We start from the raw sequence: 13,809 nt of genomic DNA, 5'->3' as shown, positions 1-13,809 counted from the left end.
CCTTGTCTTGATATCATGTGTCCAGCCTTGATATCATGTTCTCAGCCTTAATATCATGTTCTCAGCATTGATATAATGTGTCCAGCCTTGATTTCAACAGTGCAGCCTTAATATCATGTGCCTTGTCTTGATACCCTGTGCCCAGCCTTGATATCATGTTCTCAGCTTTGATATAATGTGTCAAGCATTGATTTAAACAGGCCAGCCGTGATATCATGTGCCTTGTCTTGATATAATGTGCTCAGCCTTGATATCATGTTCTCAGCCTTGAAATAATGTGTCAAGCCTTGATATCATGTACCAAGCCTTGCTATCATGTGCCTAGCCTTGATATCATGTACCAAGCCTTGCTATCATGTGCCTAGCCTTGATATCATGTTCTCAGCCATGATATAATATATCAAGCCTTGATTGCATGTGCCAAGCCTTGATATCATGTTACCAGTGTTGATATCATGCACACATTAGTATAATGTTCCCAGTCTCTATAGTGTGTTCAGCCTTGATATAATGTATCCAGTCTTGATAAAGTGTGTTCAGCCTTGATTTAATGTGCCCAGCTTTGATATCATGTGTCCAGCCTTGATATAATGTTCCCAGCCTTGATATTATGTGCCAAGCCATGATATTATGTGCTATAAGAACATATTAGTTTTGCCAATTTTAGCTCTTTTTTTTAATGAAAATGCCAGCATTTGAAAAGTTACAATTTGTTATGATTTCAAAAAATTCTATTAAATAATCTGCATCACTTCTTCACTTGCGGTTCTACCCCAGAAGTAAAGCAACTTACAATTTGTCAATAGGTTACAAATGTGGACAGTTACATCACTGCAAATACTAAAATGTTGGATGGTTTCTATTATTATGTTTCCTTTTTTGTAAACAACTTCAATATATGTCAATATTATGTTTTTAGGATAAAGATATTTGGAGGAACAAGGAAGCAGAATTGAGCTTTTATTTCCCTGTTACAGGTAGGTACATGTAAACATGTACACATGTTGGGTATCCCATCACAACACAGTTCTACTTAGCACAATATACCTTGTACATTCACACATCAAGGCAGCTTTTATTACATTTGTATGATTGTGTATGTGCCTCACTCTGGGAAAACTTAGCTTTACTCTTTTGCTAAAAAGAGACTTCCTGTAAACAAAAAACATTAAAATGGAATGTGTGGTCCCTATTTAGCCTGTGCATACTGCAGTTCATACTGCACAAGCTAATCTGGGAGCACACTTTCACACATGCATTATTAGGTTTTTTCCCAGCCTGACTCATCTAGACCTGGTTGATATGTAATAGCATATACTTAAGTAAGACAGTAATAAACAAGAGATGTGTTCGTCAGAAACACAATGCCCCCTATTGCGCCGCTTTGAAATTTTGTGTGTGTTTTGTTTGCCCTTTGACCTTGAAGGATGACCTTGACCTTGAACTTCCACCACTCAAAATGTGCAGCTAATGAGAACGCCTCTTTAAAAAAAAAATATTTTTTGACCTTTGACCTTGAAGGATGACCTTGACCTTTACTTCCACCACTCACAATGTGCAGCTTCATGAGAACGCCGCTTTCAAATTTTTGTTGTTGACCTTTGACCTTGAAGGATGACCTTGACCTTGAACTTCCACCACTCAAAATGTGCAGCTTCATGAGATACACATGCATGCCAAATATCAAGTTGCTATCTTCAATATTGAAAACGTTATGGCCAATGTCAAAGTTTTCGGACAGGACAGACGCCATATATTTGACATTTGACCTTGAAGGATGACCTTGACCTTCACCTTTCACCACTCAAAATGTTCAGCTCCATGAGATACACATGCATGCCAAATATCAAGTTGCTATCTTGAATGGTGAAAAAGTTATGGCCAATGTTAAAGTGTTTGGACGGACGAACAGACGCCATATATTAAGACATTTGACCTTGAAGGATGACCTTGACCTTCACCTTTCACACTCAAAATGTGCAGCTCTGTGAGATGCACATGCATGCCAAATATCAAGTTGCTATCTTCAATATTGAAAAAGTTCTGGCCAATGTTAAAGTTTTTCGGACGGACAGACGCCATATATTTGACATTTGACCTTGAATGATGACCTTGACCTTCACCTTTCACCTCTCAAAATGTTCAGCTCCATGAGATACACATGCATGCCAAATATCAAGTTGCTATCTTAAATAGTGAAAAAGTTATGACCAATGTTAAAGTTTTTGGACGGACAGACAGACGCCATATATTAGACATTTGACCTTGAAGAATGACCTTGACGATCACCGTTCACCACTAAAAATGTGCAGCTCCGTGAGATGCACATGCATGCCAAATATCAAGTTTCTATGTTCAATAATGCAAAAGTTATGGCCAACGTTTAAGTTTTTTTTCGGACAGACGGACAGACCGACATACACACATACTGACATACACACATACTGACATACACACATACTGACATACACACATACTGACATACTGACTGATGGACAGTTCAACTGCTATATGCCACCCTACTGGGGGCATAAAAAATAAAGAGTCTGGAAAAAAACTGTTTTATTTGAAAATCAAAATTTTTTTCAATCACCACCTACTATAAAATCTTGAGATTACAGTTTCCAAAAAGTAAGAAAGAATGTTTTTACTTACAGCACCCTCTAATAGTGCTGTTACAGTTAATATAGAATGATGTACATATTCCTTCAAAGTAGAACATTTGCGTGACACATAAATGGCTTCAATAATATCAAGGAAGTAAAATGGGATAATCTATTTAAAAACAAACAATAACTGAGAGTGTCAAATGTACAATTAATGTTATTTAGAAAATATATATATAAAGTAAACCATAAAAACAAGCCAGAAATAACAAGTTAAGTATAAAATAATTCCTCTAGATCCCAAAGAATCTCTAAAATATGAAAAGTTACCATCAGTTGATAAACATAAAATATAAACATTGTTATGGCCATAAAATATTTTTAAAATGTGCTTTTAAGATTGGAAAAAATCGGATTGGCTAACCAGAGTGGTAAGAAAGAATGACTACACTAGTATCCTAATGAACTGTTAACATTTCAAGCCAAACCCACACCCCCCCTGACCTTCAATTTAGGGCATAATAATTTTGCAACGGCTGTTTTGGTATCTCAAGAGGAGGACATTTCAAAGACATCACAACAATTCTAAAATCTCCTTTACCGTGTCCAGTACATCTTGGGCCTTTTCAACGACAGGTTTCCTTGGCAACAAATCAACTGCCACAGTTTCTTTTTCAGTATGCATGGTCACTGGTAGGGAATTCCTTTTAATATCTGATTTCAGAAGTTTTCTGGCTATCAAAGTTTCTGGGAATGATGACTGCCTATAGGCTGGCTTTTTAGTAACAACAGTGTCATTTATCACAGTCTCTTTTACTGCTATATGATAGTCTTTGTGTTTCACATTATTATTGTTGTTTGCATTACTGGACATTATGTTTGTAACCTCTTGGAACAAGCGCACACTATTCCCTCGTCTCTTACAAGTCAGACATTCAAGTCTGGTATTAAATTGATGTATGTCAGCCACCAAGTATTTTTCGGTCTGTTCAGACTTGCTCGACTCATTTACATTCACATTCTCACGATAATTTACACAATTAAAATTATGCCAGGAAGGGTTTTTTTCAGTTTCCATCCCTTTGCACCCACATGAGACTTTTCTAACAGAGTTTTGATGTCCACTTCTGTCTTTTTGATCTTCAATACCATTCACTACATTGGCTGCATTGGCCCATGAAACTTTGTTGCTAACATCTGTAGATTCAACTGCAAGCTTTTTCAAGAGTATTTCTGAGATGGACCGTTCCAGTTTGCTCAAACCAAGCTCGTGCTCTCGACCGTGGACATTCTTCCAACACGACAACATGGCTGTCTGGTTCCAGAGTAGATAGTCCTGCTCGGGCTCGGCCTGTAGTGACCGCCTACGTAAACGTTGAAGAATCGTTGCCATGACAATATTAACAGTCAAAATCTTGATAATATCATGCTGTTATATTAAGATACATCTCTAGATCTTCCATCAAGCACAAAATGCAAAATGCCGGAAATTTTCAGGCTTTTAATTTACAGAATAATCCATCCACTGTCAACTTATTATCAAATTATTATTAATTCTGCTATTATTATTTTCATTTTATTCTTGTTTCAGGTGTCATATTCATCACAGTTGTTTTCATTGTCACAAAATATACTTGGGTATTTTATTTCCTGCACACAGTGTCCTGTTCCAATTGTATATAAACATTTTTTTGCTGCAATCATAACATCAATAATCTGACCAACCACATTCATGTTTATGAACATTCCATTTTTTTATTATTCACATATTTATGTTGCATGACACTAAAAATGCATTTTGCACGCAGAATTGAAACAAATTTATATCACAAATAAAATAGCTGTAAATAAACATAAATTTTGGTGCACAAAATTTCCTGTAGAGATTACTTTTATACTGGCCGTTTTACAAGTTTATCAGATACTGTATATAATGTTTTTGATGATAGTACATTGTTGTAAATATAATGCTGGCGAACAAACAAACAAACACTCAGTGTCCGGTAAAGTTGATGCAGCTGATATTTTATCTTTTTGAGCAGGCTTCCTGTTCAATTGTGCGCACTTGTGACAAAGGAAAACTGAATTGGTCTTAAAGTTGCTCAAGCAAATACAAAAATATGATATGTAAATACATTGTTACATGCCTCCTTATTATTAAAAGATTGAAGAAACTAAAGGACAAAAAGTAATAAGGCCCTCACCTGAGATCCCAACAAACTTAACTATAATGAGCTATTCATTAATTTTTGTTTTCCAATAAAACTGCCTTAACACATAGCAGCCCAATGTTTTTTTTACCATTTTGGGAATGGGACCGATCCCTTTAGATTGGGAACATTTGCAGCATTTTGACTTAAATTGGGAAATTAGTTATGTTGTTGTTTTGCTAACAAATGCTTCAAAATTGAGAATACAAGTGTTTTCAATATTATATTAATTTTACTAAGGTTGAACTCATATGGATGGGAGTTGAACAAAATATTGAGATCAACAATTTTTTATTTTTTTTTGAAACCATTCATTGGACATTTTTAGCTCCCATTTAGGAAAAATACAATCATAATTTTTTCAATTATGAATGGGGCCAATAAACTGACCTGATTTTGAATGAAAAAACACACTGCAGCCATATTTTTGATTAGGCACAGATATCAAAAGAACAACTTTTTGTCGCAAGTTTTATGGTGATTGGGAATCAAGTATGATATCTGTCATCACAAGAAGGTTTTACTATAGCCAAACAAGGGAAAACAAGGGAAACTGCTCTGTCCCCTGGCCGTCTTTTTTTCCAACCATTCAGAACCATATTCAAACTTGGCCAACAAATGTTCTGACCATGTTTCATGAAGACTAGGTAAACAAGGGCTGTTAGTAAAACATGCATGCCCCCCATATGGGCTGTCAGTTGTAGTGGTAGCAATTGAGTGAATTCATTTTTTGTCACTGTGACCTTGACCTTTGACCTAGTGACCTGAAAATAAATAGGGGTCATCTGCCAGTCATGATCAATGTACCTATAAAGTTTCATGATCCTAGGCATAAGCATTCTTGAGTTATCATCAGGAAACCATTTTACTGTTTCGAGTCACTGTGACCTTGACCTTTGACCTAGACACCTGAAAATTAAAAGGGGTCATCTGCCAGTCATGATCAATGTACCTATGAAGTTTTATGATCCTAGGCAATCCAGGACCGACCGACATGTGCAAAAAATATACCCCCTCTAATCTTCGATGGGGGGCATAATAAGTCCTCAAAAGTGTTCACAAGCTTTTCCTTAAATTTGACCAAGTGACTTGTTTATAATGTAATGTGATCTAGTTTCAAATTTGGCCAAGATATCATTGAGAGAAAAGTTCATAAAAAAATCATTAAATGTGTCCGAATGAACATGTTCCATCTTGTGTAAAACATGATGACTAACTTGAAACAATGGTTTATTTGATCCTTGCTTTTGGAAAACAGGGCTTAATGCATGAGCGTAAAGTGTCATCCAAGATTAGCCTGTTCCGCCTTAACTGGATTTACGCTTAGAAGAGACTTCCTTCCAATGAAAAGTACCATCAAAGCGGAAAGTGTCATCCCTGATAGGCCTGTGCTTACTGCACAGTCTAATCTGGGATGATACATGCATTAAGCCCAGTTTTCCCATATCAGGGCTTATTTACATCCGAAACCCTTGGATTGCCTGACAAATCACTTCAGCCTTAACAAAATTGTAGGCTTTGTAATAATATATAAGTGGTCTTAAAAAGTGCATGAATTATTTTTACTCTATGATTCACGGTCTTCTCAATAAACAAGACGGTGAAATCGACAAACAACAATGTTCATTCTTGTTTTCTTTGCATTGTTAAGATACTTAAACTCATGTGACATATTCAGTCATGTAATCAATGGGCGTGTTTCAAAATCCAAGAACACATATATATGGAAAATTATGGTATGACTATTAACAAAAGATGACATGCAGAAATACATTGAACAATGCCCACTAATTTACTCATTAATAGTTTCATATGTTTGCAGTAAACCAATTGTTATCTGTACTTCTAATCATGGTGTTATTCCATTAGCAATGTTAGATAACGACTAACAAATATATATGTTGATTTGTTTCAGGTTACAGGAACAAAATAATAAGAGTAGGCAGCTAGCAATTTATTTCTCAATAAATGGTCAAGTTGATTCTAAAACCCAAACAAAATATACAAGATCTTTTATTATTAGTTGTAAAACAAAAGGATTTGAGATTGCAGTGGAGTAATTGATTTGGTATCTTAAAAGACATTAGGAGGCCCCAGGTTCAATTGATATCCTGGGAGCCAACTCCATATCTTCTCTTAAAACACCAAGCACTGGATTTACCCAGCAAATTTTTCAATGAGCCTTTATAACATAGGCGCTCGATGTCAATGATTATATTTAATTTTTTATTATTATTATTATTTTGTTTTTAGTTACCCGTAGTTTATTATAATGCAATCACATACTAAATCAATAAAAATCTTCCGACAAAACGTCTGCTTAAAAAAAAGTTTGACTATGTACATAGAAATTGACAAGGTAAATCACTCGCCATTTTCTGAAGCAACGGAAGAGCATCATTATGCATAATTAAATCGCTGTCACCCCGCTCGCTTATTGAAATCCGCGCGCAGGCCGGGAACCTCGACCTTTAAATATCAATAACAGTCAACAAACACTACGGGCGCCAGATTTGATTTTTGAATCGGTGATTGTTTTCTGGAAACCACCATGGCAGACCAAATCCAGTTAAACAATTGGTAAGGAATGATTCATGTGTATGCAATTTACAACATATTTTGTTGATTACCCCATTAAGTGAGTGAAACAATAGTTACAGGAATTTATCACATCGTCTGTGGAGGTCTCTATAGGCTATAGGCATACACGCATGTACATGACTGTTATTGATATTTAAAGATCGAGGTTCCCGGCTTGCGTGCGGATTTCAATAAGCGAGCGGGGTGACAGCGATTTAATTATGCATAATGATGCACTTCCGTTGCTTCAGAAAATGGCGAGTGATTTACCTTGTCAATTTCTATGTACATAGTCGAACTTTATTTTAAGCAGACGTTTTGTCGGAAGATTTTTATTGATTTAGTATGTGTTTGCATTATAATAAATTACGGGTAACTAAAAACAAAATAATAATAATAAAAAAAATAAATATAATCATTGACATCGAGCGCCTATGCTTTATAATACTATTTGAATGTAAGCTTCCTACTGGTTCAAAAGGCAGAAATTATTGTGTTACCCATTTAAACCAATAATATAAAAAATAAAAGACCCCAAAATGCATCCAATAGAGCTGTTGGTTAGAAGAGTCTTTCTTGTTTATTTTGGACACTGTTTTACTTAACAGATGCATTAACATTTAATAAATTCCATGAATTGACACATTTATTTATTTTTAAATCAGAATGAGCTTTTTGGTTATCATAAACAACTACCCCAGCAACGAATTGAACCTGTACATTCAATAACCAAGCTACGTAAGAAAAGCAGGTAACATTCAATAATTGGGGTATCTTTTTCAATCTTATATTTTGCTTCCTCGTGTATACAAGTATTGAAAATTTCCTTAAAGATTGGTGTATCACTTTCTCAATGATATATAATTTGAATAATGCTGGAAATTGATATTTTTTTACAATCCTTTTAATTAGTGTAAACTACATCAATTAATTTATACTCTGCTGTAACTTGTCTTCTGTTTATTGTTCGTGTTTTCCAGATGTATTTTCAAATTGGTTCTTTATGTTTTCAATAACTGATTTTGAAAAGTTCAGTGTAAAGGTATAATTTAGGTGTTCATTTAGTTATAGCTTATAGTTATAGCTTATACTGTATATCTTACAAGATTAACTTTAAATAGCTAAACTGCCAAGTGTTTTTATATTAACCATTAGGCCATAGAAAATAAATAACTAGATTCTCATCCAAATTTTGGGGAAAATTGGGGTGGGTGGGTGGGTTTTATTTTTTACTTTTTATTTTTTATTTTATATGTCGGACATATATAGTAAGTAATGAAATGTTCACGAATTTGTAAGTTAATATGCATAATGCCTATATGTATGTATGTATGTAAAATTATATAGAATAAAAGAAATACATTATCAAAATTTGAATATTGTGTTTTATTTTACCCTTTTAATATCATGTTAAACATATTCTGACTAGGGCACAGACGATTTTCGGGTGGTCAACTTTCAATGGGGCTTGATCATACGAACCACAAATGAACTCATCATACAGGTCCGCGAGAGTTAAAGCTTCTGCACATTTTGAAACCCCGTACCAATCTTTTACGGTTGTAACGCCGTTTCTACACCTCAAAATAAAAAACACTGTGTTGTTGTTTTCGCTCGATCACTTAAATTTCAGACGACGCTCGTATGCTGTTAAAAATAAATAATCGTCTTGGAGACATTGAATTGCCGATTCGCACTAAGCAATTTTCGTACTCATTTAGCCGTTTCATCCTCAGTATTTTGCGGCTCGATTTTTTTAAGATTTTTTTTTCAAAATAAAAAGCGTTCGGGCGGGACGATTTTCGATGGGCGGGCGGGGATGAGAATCTAGGAATTTATTTTCTATTGCCTTACTAGGCAATGACCGCAGCATCAATCCTGTATTGGTGTTTTTGTCTGTTGTGTTATTGTTGGTAGCCCATTGTTTAATTTCACTCTTAAGTGGTTATTGCTTGGTAAAGTGTGACTAGGTTTGTCTAGAATGCAAACTGGGTTTAACCCATTTATGCCTAGCATCTAGAAAAAAAGGCCTTGGCAACCAGCGTATACCCAGATGAGACGCCGCATGATGCAGCGTCATCAAGGTCTGCGCTGTTTGCTTAAAGGAATTTTTGTAAGAAATATTCTAAATATAGAAATAAATGGACTAGACATCCCTAATTTTGGAAAGAAATTGATCCAATTTAGAAGGATGGGAGAGTCCACTTTGCATATTATGGTCTCTGTCAATAGTTTTGTTGCTTGCATGGTTCTATATTGTATGGGCATTAGGTCACTTGCTTTTACTAAAAGATAAGTTGATGGCAACAAGAATTTCTCTCCTATAATGCTACTGGAGTTTCACTATATAGTGCCAAATGAAGTAAAACTATTCCCATATAGAGTTCACTATGGAGTTTTCCTATTGCCATATAGATTTCAATATGGAGTTTCACTATTGCCATATAGATTTCAAAATGGAGTTATACTATTGACATAAAGGGTTCAATATGGAGTTTCACTATTGCCATATATATACAGAGAGAGAGTTCAATATGGAGTTTTACTATTGGCATATAGAGTTCAATATGGAGTTTCACTATTGCCATGTAGATTTTAATATGGAGTTTTACTATTTCATACAGAGTTCAATGTGGATTTTGTCTACTGCCATATAGAGTTCACTACGGAGTTTCATTATTCCCATATAGAGTTCAGTATGAAGTTTCACTTTTACCATACAGAGTTCAATTGTTACAGAGTTTCACTATTCCAATATGAAGTTCAATATAGAGTTTCACTATTGCCATATAGAGTTCAATATAGAGTTTCACTATTCCCATATAGAGTTCAATATAGAGTTTCACTATTGCCAAATAGAGTCAAATGTGGAGTTTCACTATTCCATATAGAGTTAAATTTACTATTCCCTTATAGAGTCCAGCATGGAGTTTTAGTATTCCCATACAGAGTTCAATATGGTGATTTACTATTGCCATATAGAGTTCAGCATGAAGTTTCACCATTCTCATATACATTGACATTTGGAGTTTCACAAAAAGAGTTCAATATGGAGTTTTTAAGTATTCCCATATAGAGTTCAATATGGAGTTTTAGTATTCCCATACAGAGTTTAATACGGAGTTTTACTATTCACATAATAGAATTCAGTATGGAGTTTCACTATTGCCATATAAAGTTCAATGTGGAGTTTTAGTATTCAAATATATATATTCATATAAATTTTCAGTTATATTCAGCAAAGTCAATCAGATAGTGTTTGCTCAAATTAAATAACAATATGGATTAGTGAAAATGTGTCATAATAAAATACATTTAGTACTGTGCTCATTTAAAAAACTACAATTTATACCAGCCTTAATTGGCACATTTATGGCTTCAACAAACAAGAACATCAGTTAAACTGGTAGATGCTTCGAGATGATGCCCTTGGTCAATGTATTGGTTTAATTCTACAAAAGGGGGCAACAAAATAACCAAACCTTAAATATCAATAACACACAAATAATACTTACAAGTAAATTATTAAGAATAAAATTGCAGACAAAGGGGAGTAACTGTGGAAGGTAACAATAATGTTCATTTACACTCTTGGCTTGTGTTGATATAATTTATACAAGGGAAAAAAAGAAAGTGGCCAATTTTAACCCAAAGGGTCATGATTTGAACAAACTTTGTCTAAGACCACCATTATGATATTATAAACCAAATATTAAAATTCTTTGTCTTCTCTTTAAAGAGAAGTCATTTTGTTACAGGGCTTTTTTTTCCTTCTTAAAGAATGAGACATTTCACAAATCTTACATGGCCACAATACTTGACAAAAACGGCCATTTGAAACTGTGAAAATCAGACATTTTTGGCTCAAAACTCTCAAAAACTGCCATTTCTCAAGACAAGATATTGACAGTGGTTAGGCTTTAAAACCTATAGATGGTTTGTGATAGAGTTTACCAGTCAGAATATTGTTGATCTATGATCATAAAACATGTCCAGGCAATGAAAATATGATTTTAATGCATTGTTAAAAGACATTTAAATATGATGCAATATTAAACATGCTTTTACAATACTTATTCTTAACAAACTGAAGTTCACAATTTTTACAAGTTCGCGACACGTTTCTTCACAATTTACAGAAGTTTGCAACTGATTTTTTCACAATATTTTTATTTATTTTTTTTTTGGGGGGGGGGGGGGGGGGGGGGGCCAGGGCTGCTTCACAAAATCGAGAAAAAAAGCCCTGTGTTATATAAGGCTAGCAAAATCATGTGACCCCTGAGGCAAGGCCAGTTTTAACCCAAGGGGCTTGATTTGAGTAAACTTATTAGCAGATGACCACACCATGGTGTTACACAGCAAATATTAAAGCCCTGACACTTGTAGTTTTAGAAAAGAAGATTTTAGTTTCATTTGTTTAATCTATTAATGGCTTTGGTGATATACATATTTAATAAACCGGAACAATTTGAACAACTTCAGAGATGGTAATCCAAGGATGATTCCCATGAAGTAAAGTTAAAATCTGTCAAGGGGTTAAAGAGGAAAAGTCTTTTAAAGAAAAGATACAGCACAATCCTCATGTTCTCACATTCTGCCGATTTACAACATGGTGTCCTAAAAGTTTCACAAGTTAACTTTTTATGCTCTGAGCACCATGTGCTCAATTCCAGCTAAAAAATAATCAAAAGGAAACAAATACCTGAAAAATCATTATTATTTAAACGAAAAGAAAACAATTGGTAGGTCCATCCCAAATGGATGCTGCATTTCATGTTTCATCAAATTAGCATCATCAGTTTCTGAGATCTCAGACAAAAATGAAAAATTATATAAAAAATAATATAAGGGGAATAACTCCCTAAAAAATCTTTTAACCAGATGGACTTGAAAAGAATGTGCATGTCCACTCCATAGAAATGCTGCATATCAAGTTTCATCAAATTCAGTTCATTAGTGTCTCACAGAGAAACAAAACTGTGACGGATGGAAACAACAAGGGACAAAATTGTCACAAAACCAGGTTTTCAGTTGAAAAAAAGTCTGATAAAGGGAGACAATTCAAAATGTGTATTGTTAACCCCCTTGTGTAAAATTGACCTTGATTTCAATTAGAAAACAAGGGCTGTTTGTAAAACATGCATCCCCCCCCATATGGGCTGTCAGTTGTAGTGGAATCCATTGTGTGAATTCGTTTTTTGTCAATGTGACCTTGACCTTTGACCTAGTGACCTGAAAATCAATAGGGGTCATCTGCCAGTCATGATCAATGTACCTATGAAGTTTCATGATCCTAGGCGTAAGCATTATTGAGTTATCATTCGGAAACCATTTTACTGTTTCGAGTCACTGTGACCTTGACCTTTGACCTAGTGACCTGAAAATCGATAGGGGTCATCTGCCAGCCATGATCAAAGTTCCTATGAAGTTTCATGATCCTAGACTAAAGCATTCTTGAGTTATCATCCGGAAACTATTTTACTGTTTCGAGTCACTGTGACCTAGACCTTTGACCTAGTGACCTAAAAATCATAGGGGTCATCTGCCAGTCCTAATCAATGTTCCAATGAAGTTTCATGATCCTAGGTGTAAGCATTCTTGAGTTATCATCCGGAATCCATTTTACTGTTTCAAGTCACTGTGACCTTGACCTTTGACATAGTGACCTGAAAATCAATAGGGGTCATCTGCCAGTCATGATCAATGTACGTTTGAAGTTTCATGATCCTAGGCGTAATCATTCTTGAGTTATCATCCGGAAACCATTTTACTATTTCAAGTCACTGTGACCTTGACCTTTGACCTAGTGACCTGAAAATCAATAGGGGTCATCTGCCAGTCATGATCAATGTACCTATGAAGTTTCATGATCCTAGGCCTAAGCGTTTTTGAGTTATCATCCGGAAACCATTTTACTAATTCAAGTCACTGTGACCTTGACCTTTGACCTAGTGACCTGAAAATCAATAGGGGTCATCTGCCAGTCATGATCAATGTACCTATGAAGTTTCATGATCCTAGGCCTAAGCGTTCTTGAGTTATCATCCTTTCATAGTTACATAGTTGTTTCAAAATCAATCTATTTTTAGTTGTGGCGACCTTGACTTTGGAGATATTGACGTAATTCTATCGTGCGACACACCGTCCAATAATGGTGAACAAATGTGCCAAATTATTTTAAAATGTCACAATGAATGACATAGTAATGGCCCAGACAAGCTTATTTATGGCCATTTTTGACCTTCAAACTCAAATTGTGACCTTGACCTTGGAGATATCGACGTGATTCTTTCGCGCGACATACCATCTAATGATGGTGAACAAATGTGCCAAATTATTTTAAAATCTCACAATGAATCACAAAGTAATGGCCCAAACAAGCTCATTTATGGCCATTTTTTACCTTCAAACTC

At 35.0% G+C, this 13,809-nt stretch overlaps 1 protein-coding gene across 20 annotated transcripts in view; it reads right to left on the bottom strand.

Annotated features, from left to right (window-relative positions):
* Positions 1 to 13,809, bottom strand: part of LOC127875987 (TBC1 domain family member 1-like) — a 277,043-nt gene that overhangs the window by 247,436 nt on the left and 15,798 nt on the right. For 10 of the 20 annotated variants that reach the window (XR_008047589.1, XM_052420793.1, XM_052420791.1 and 7 more), the window contains exon 1: positions 3,208 to 4,501. The exons of 3 other annotated variants lie outside the window; for them this stretch is intronic. Coding sequence is in view for 16 of the 17 variants with exons in the window: in XM_052420793.1 (XP_052276753.1) it covers positions 3,208 to 3,999 (792 nt within the window). In the remaining variant the exon portion in view is untranslated. Of the gene's footprint in view, positions 1 to 3,207; positions 4,502 to 13,809 lie in introns of those variants that run through there. 7 more of the 20 variants (XM_052420778.1, XM_052420779.1, XM_052420780.1 and 4 more) reach the window with 3 other exon arrangements.

This window comes from Dreissena polymorpha, chromosome 4, assembly GCF_020536995.1.
Source record: "Dreissena polymorpha isolate Duluth1 chromosome 4, UMN_Dpol_1.0, whole genome shotgun sequence".
NCBI classification, from domain to species: Eukaryota; Metazoa; Mollusca; class Bivalvia; order Myida; family Dreissenidae; genus Dreissena; species Dreissena polymorpha.
Note: the sequence above shows the minus strand (reverse complement) of the source record. Positions and strands in the feature narration are given on the sequence as shown.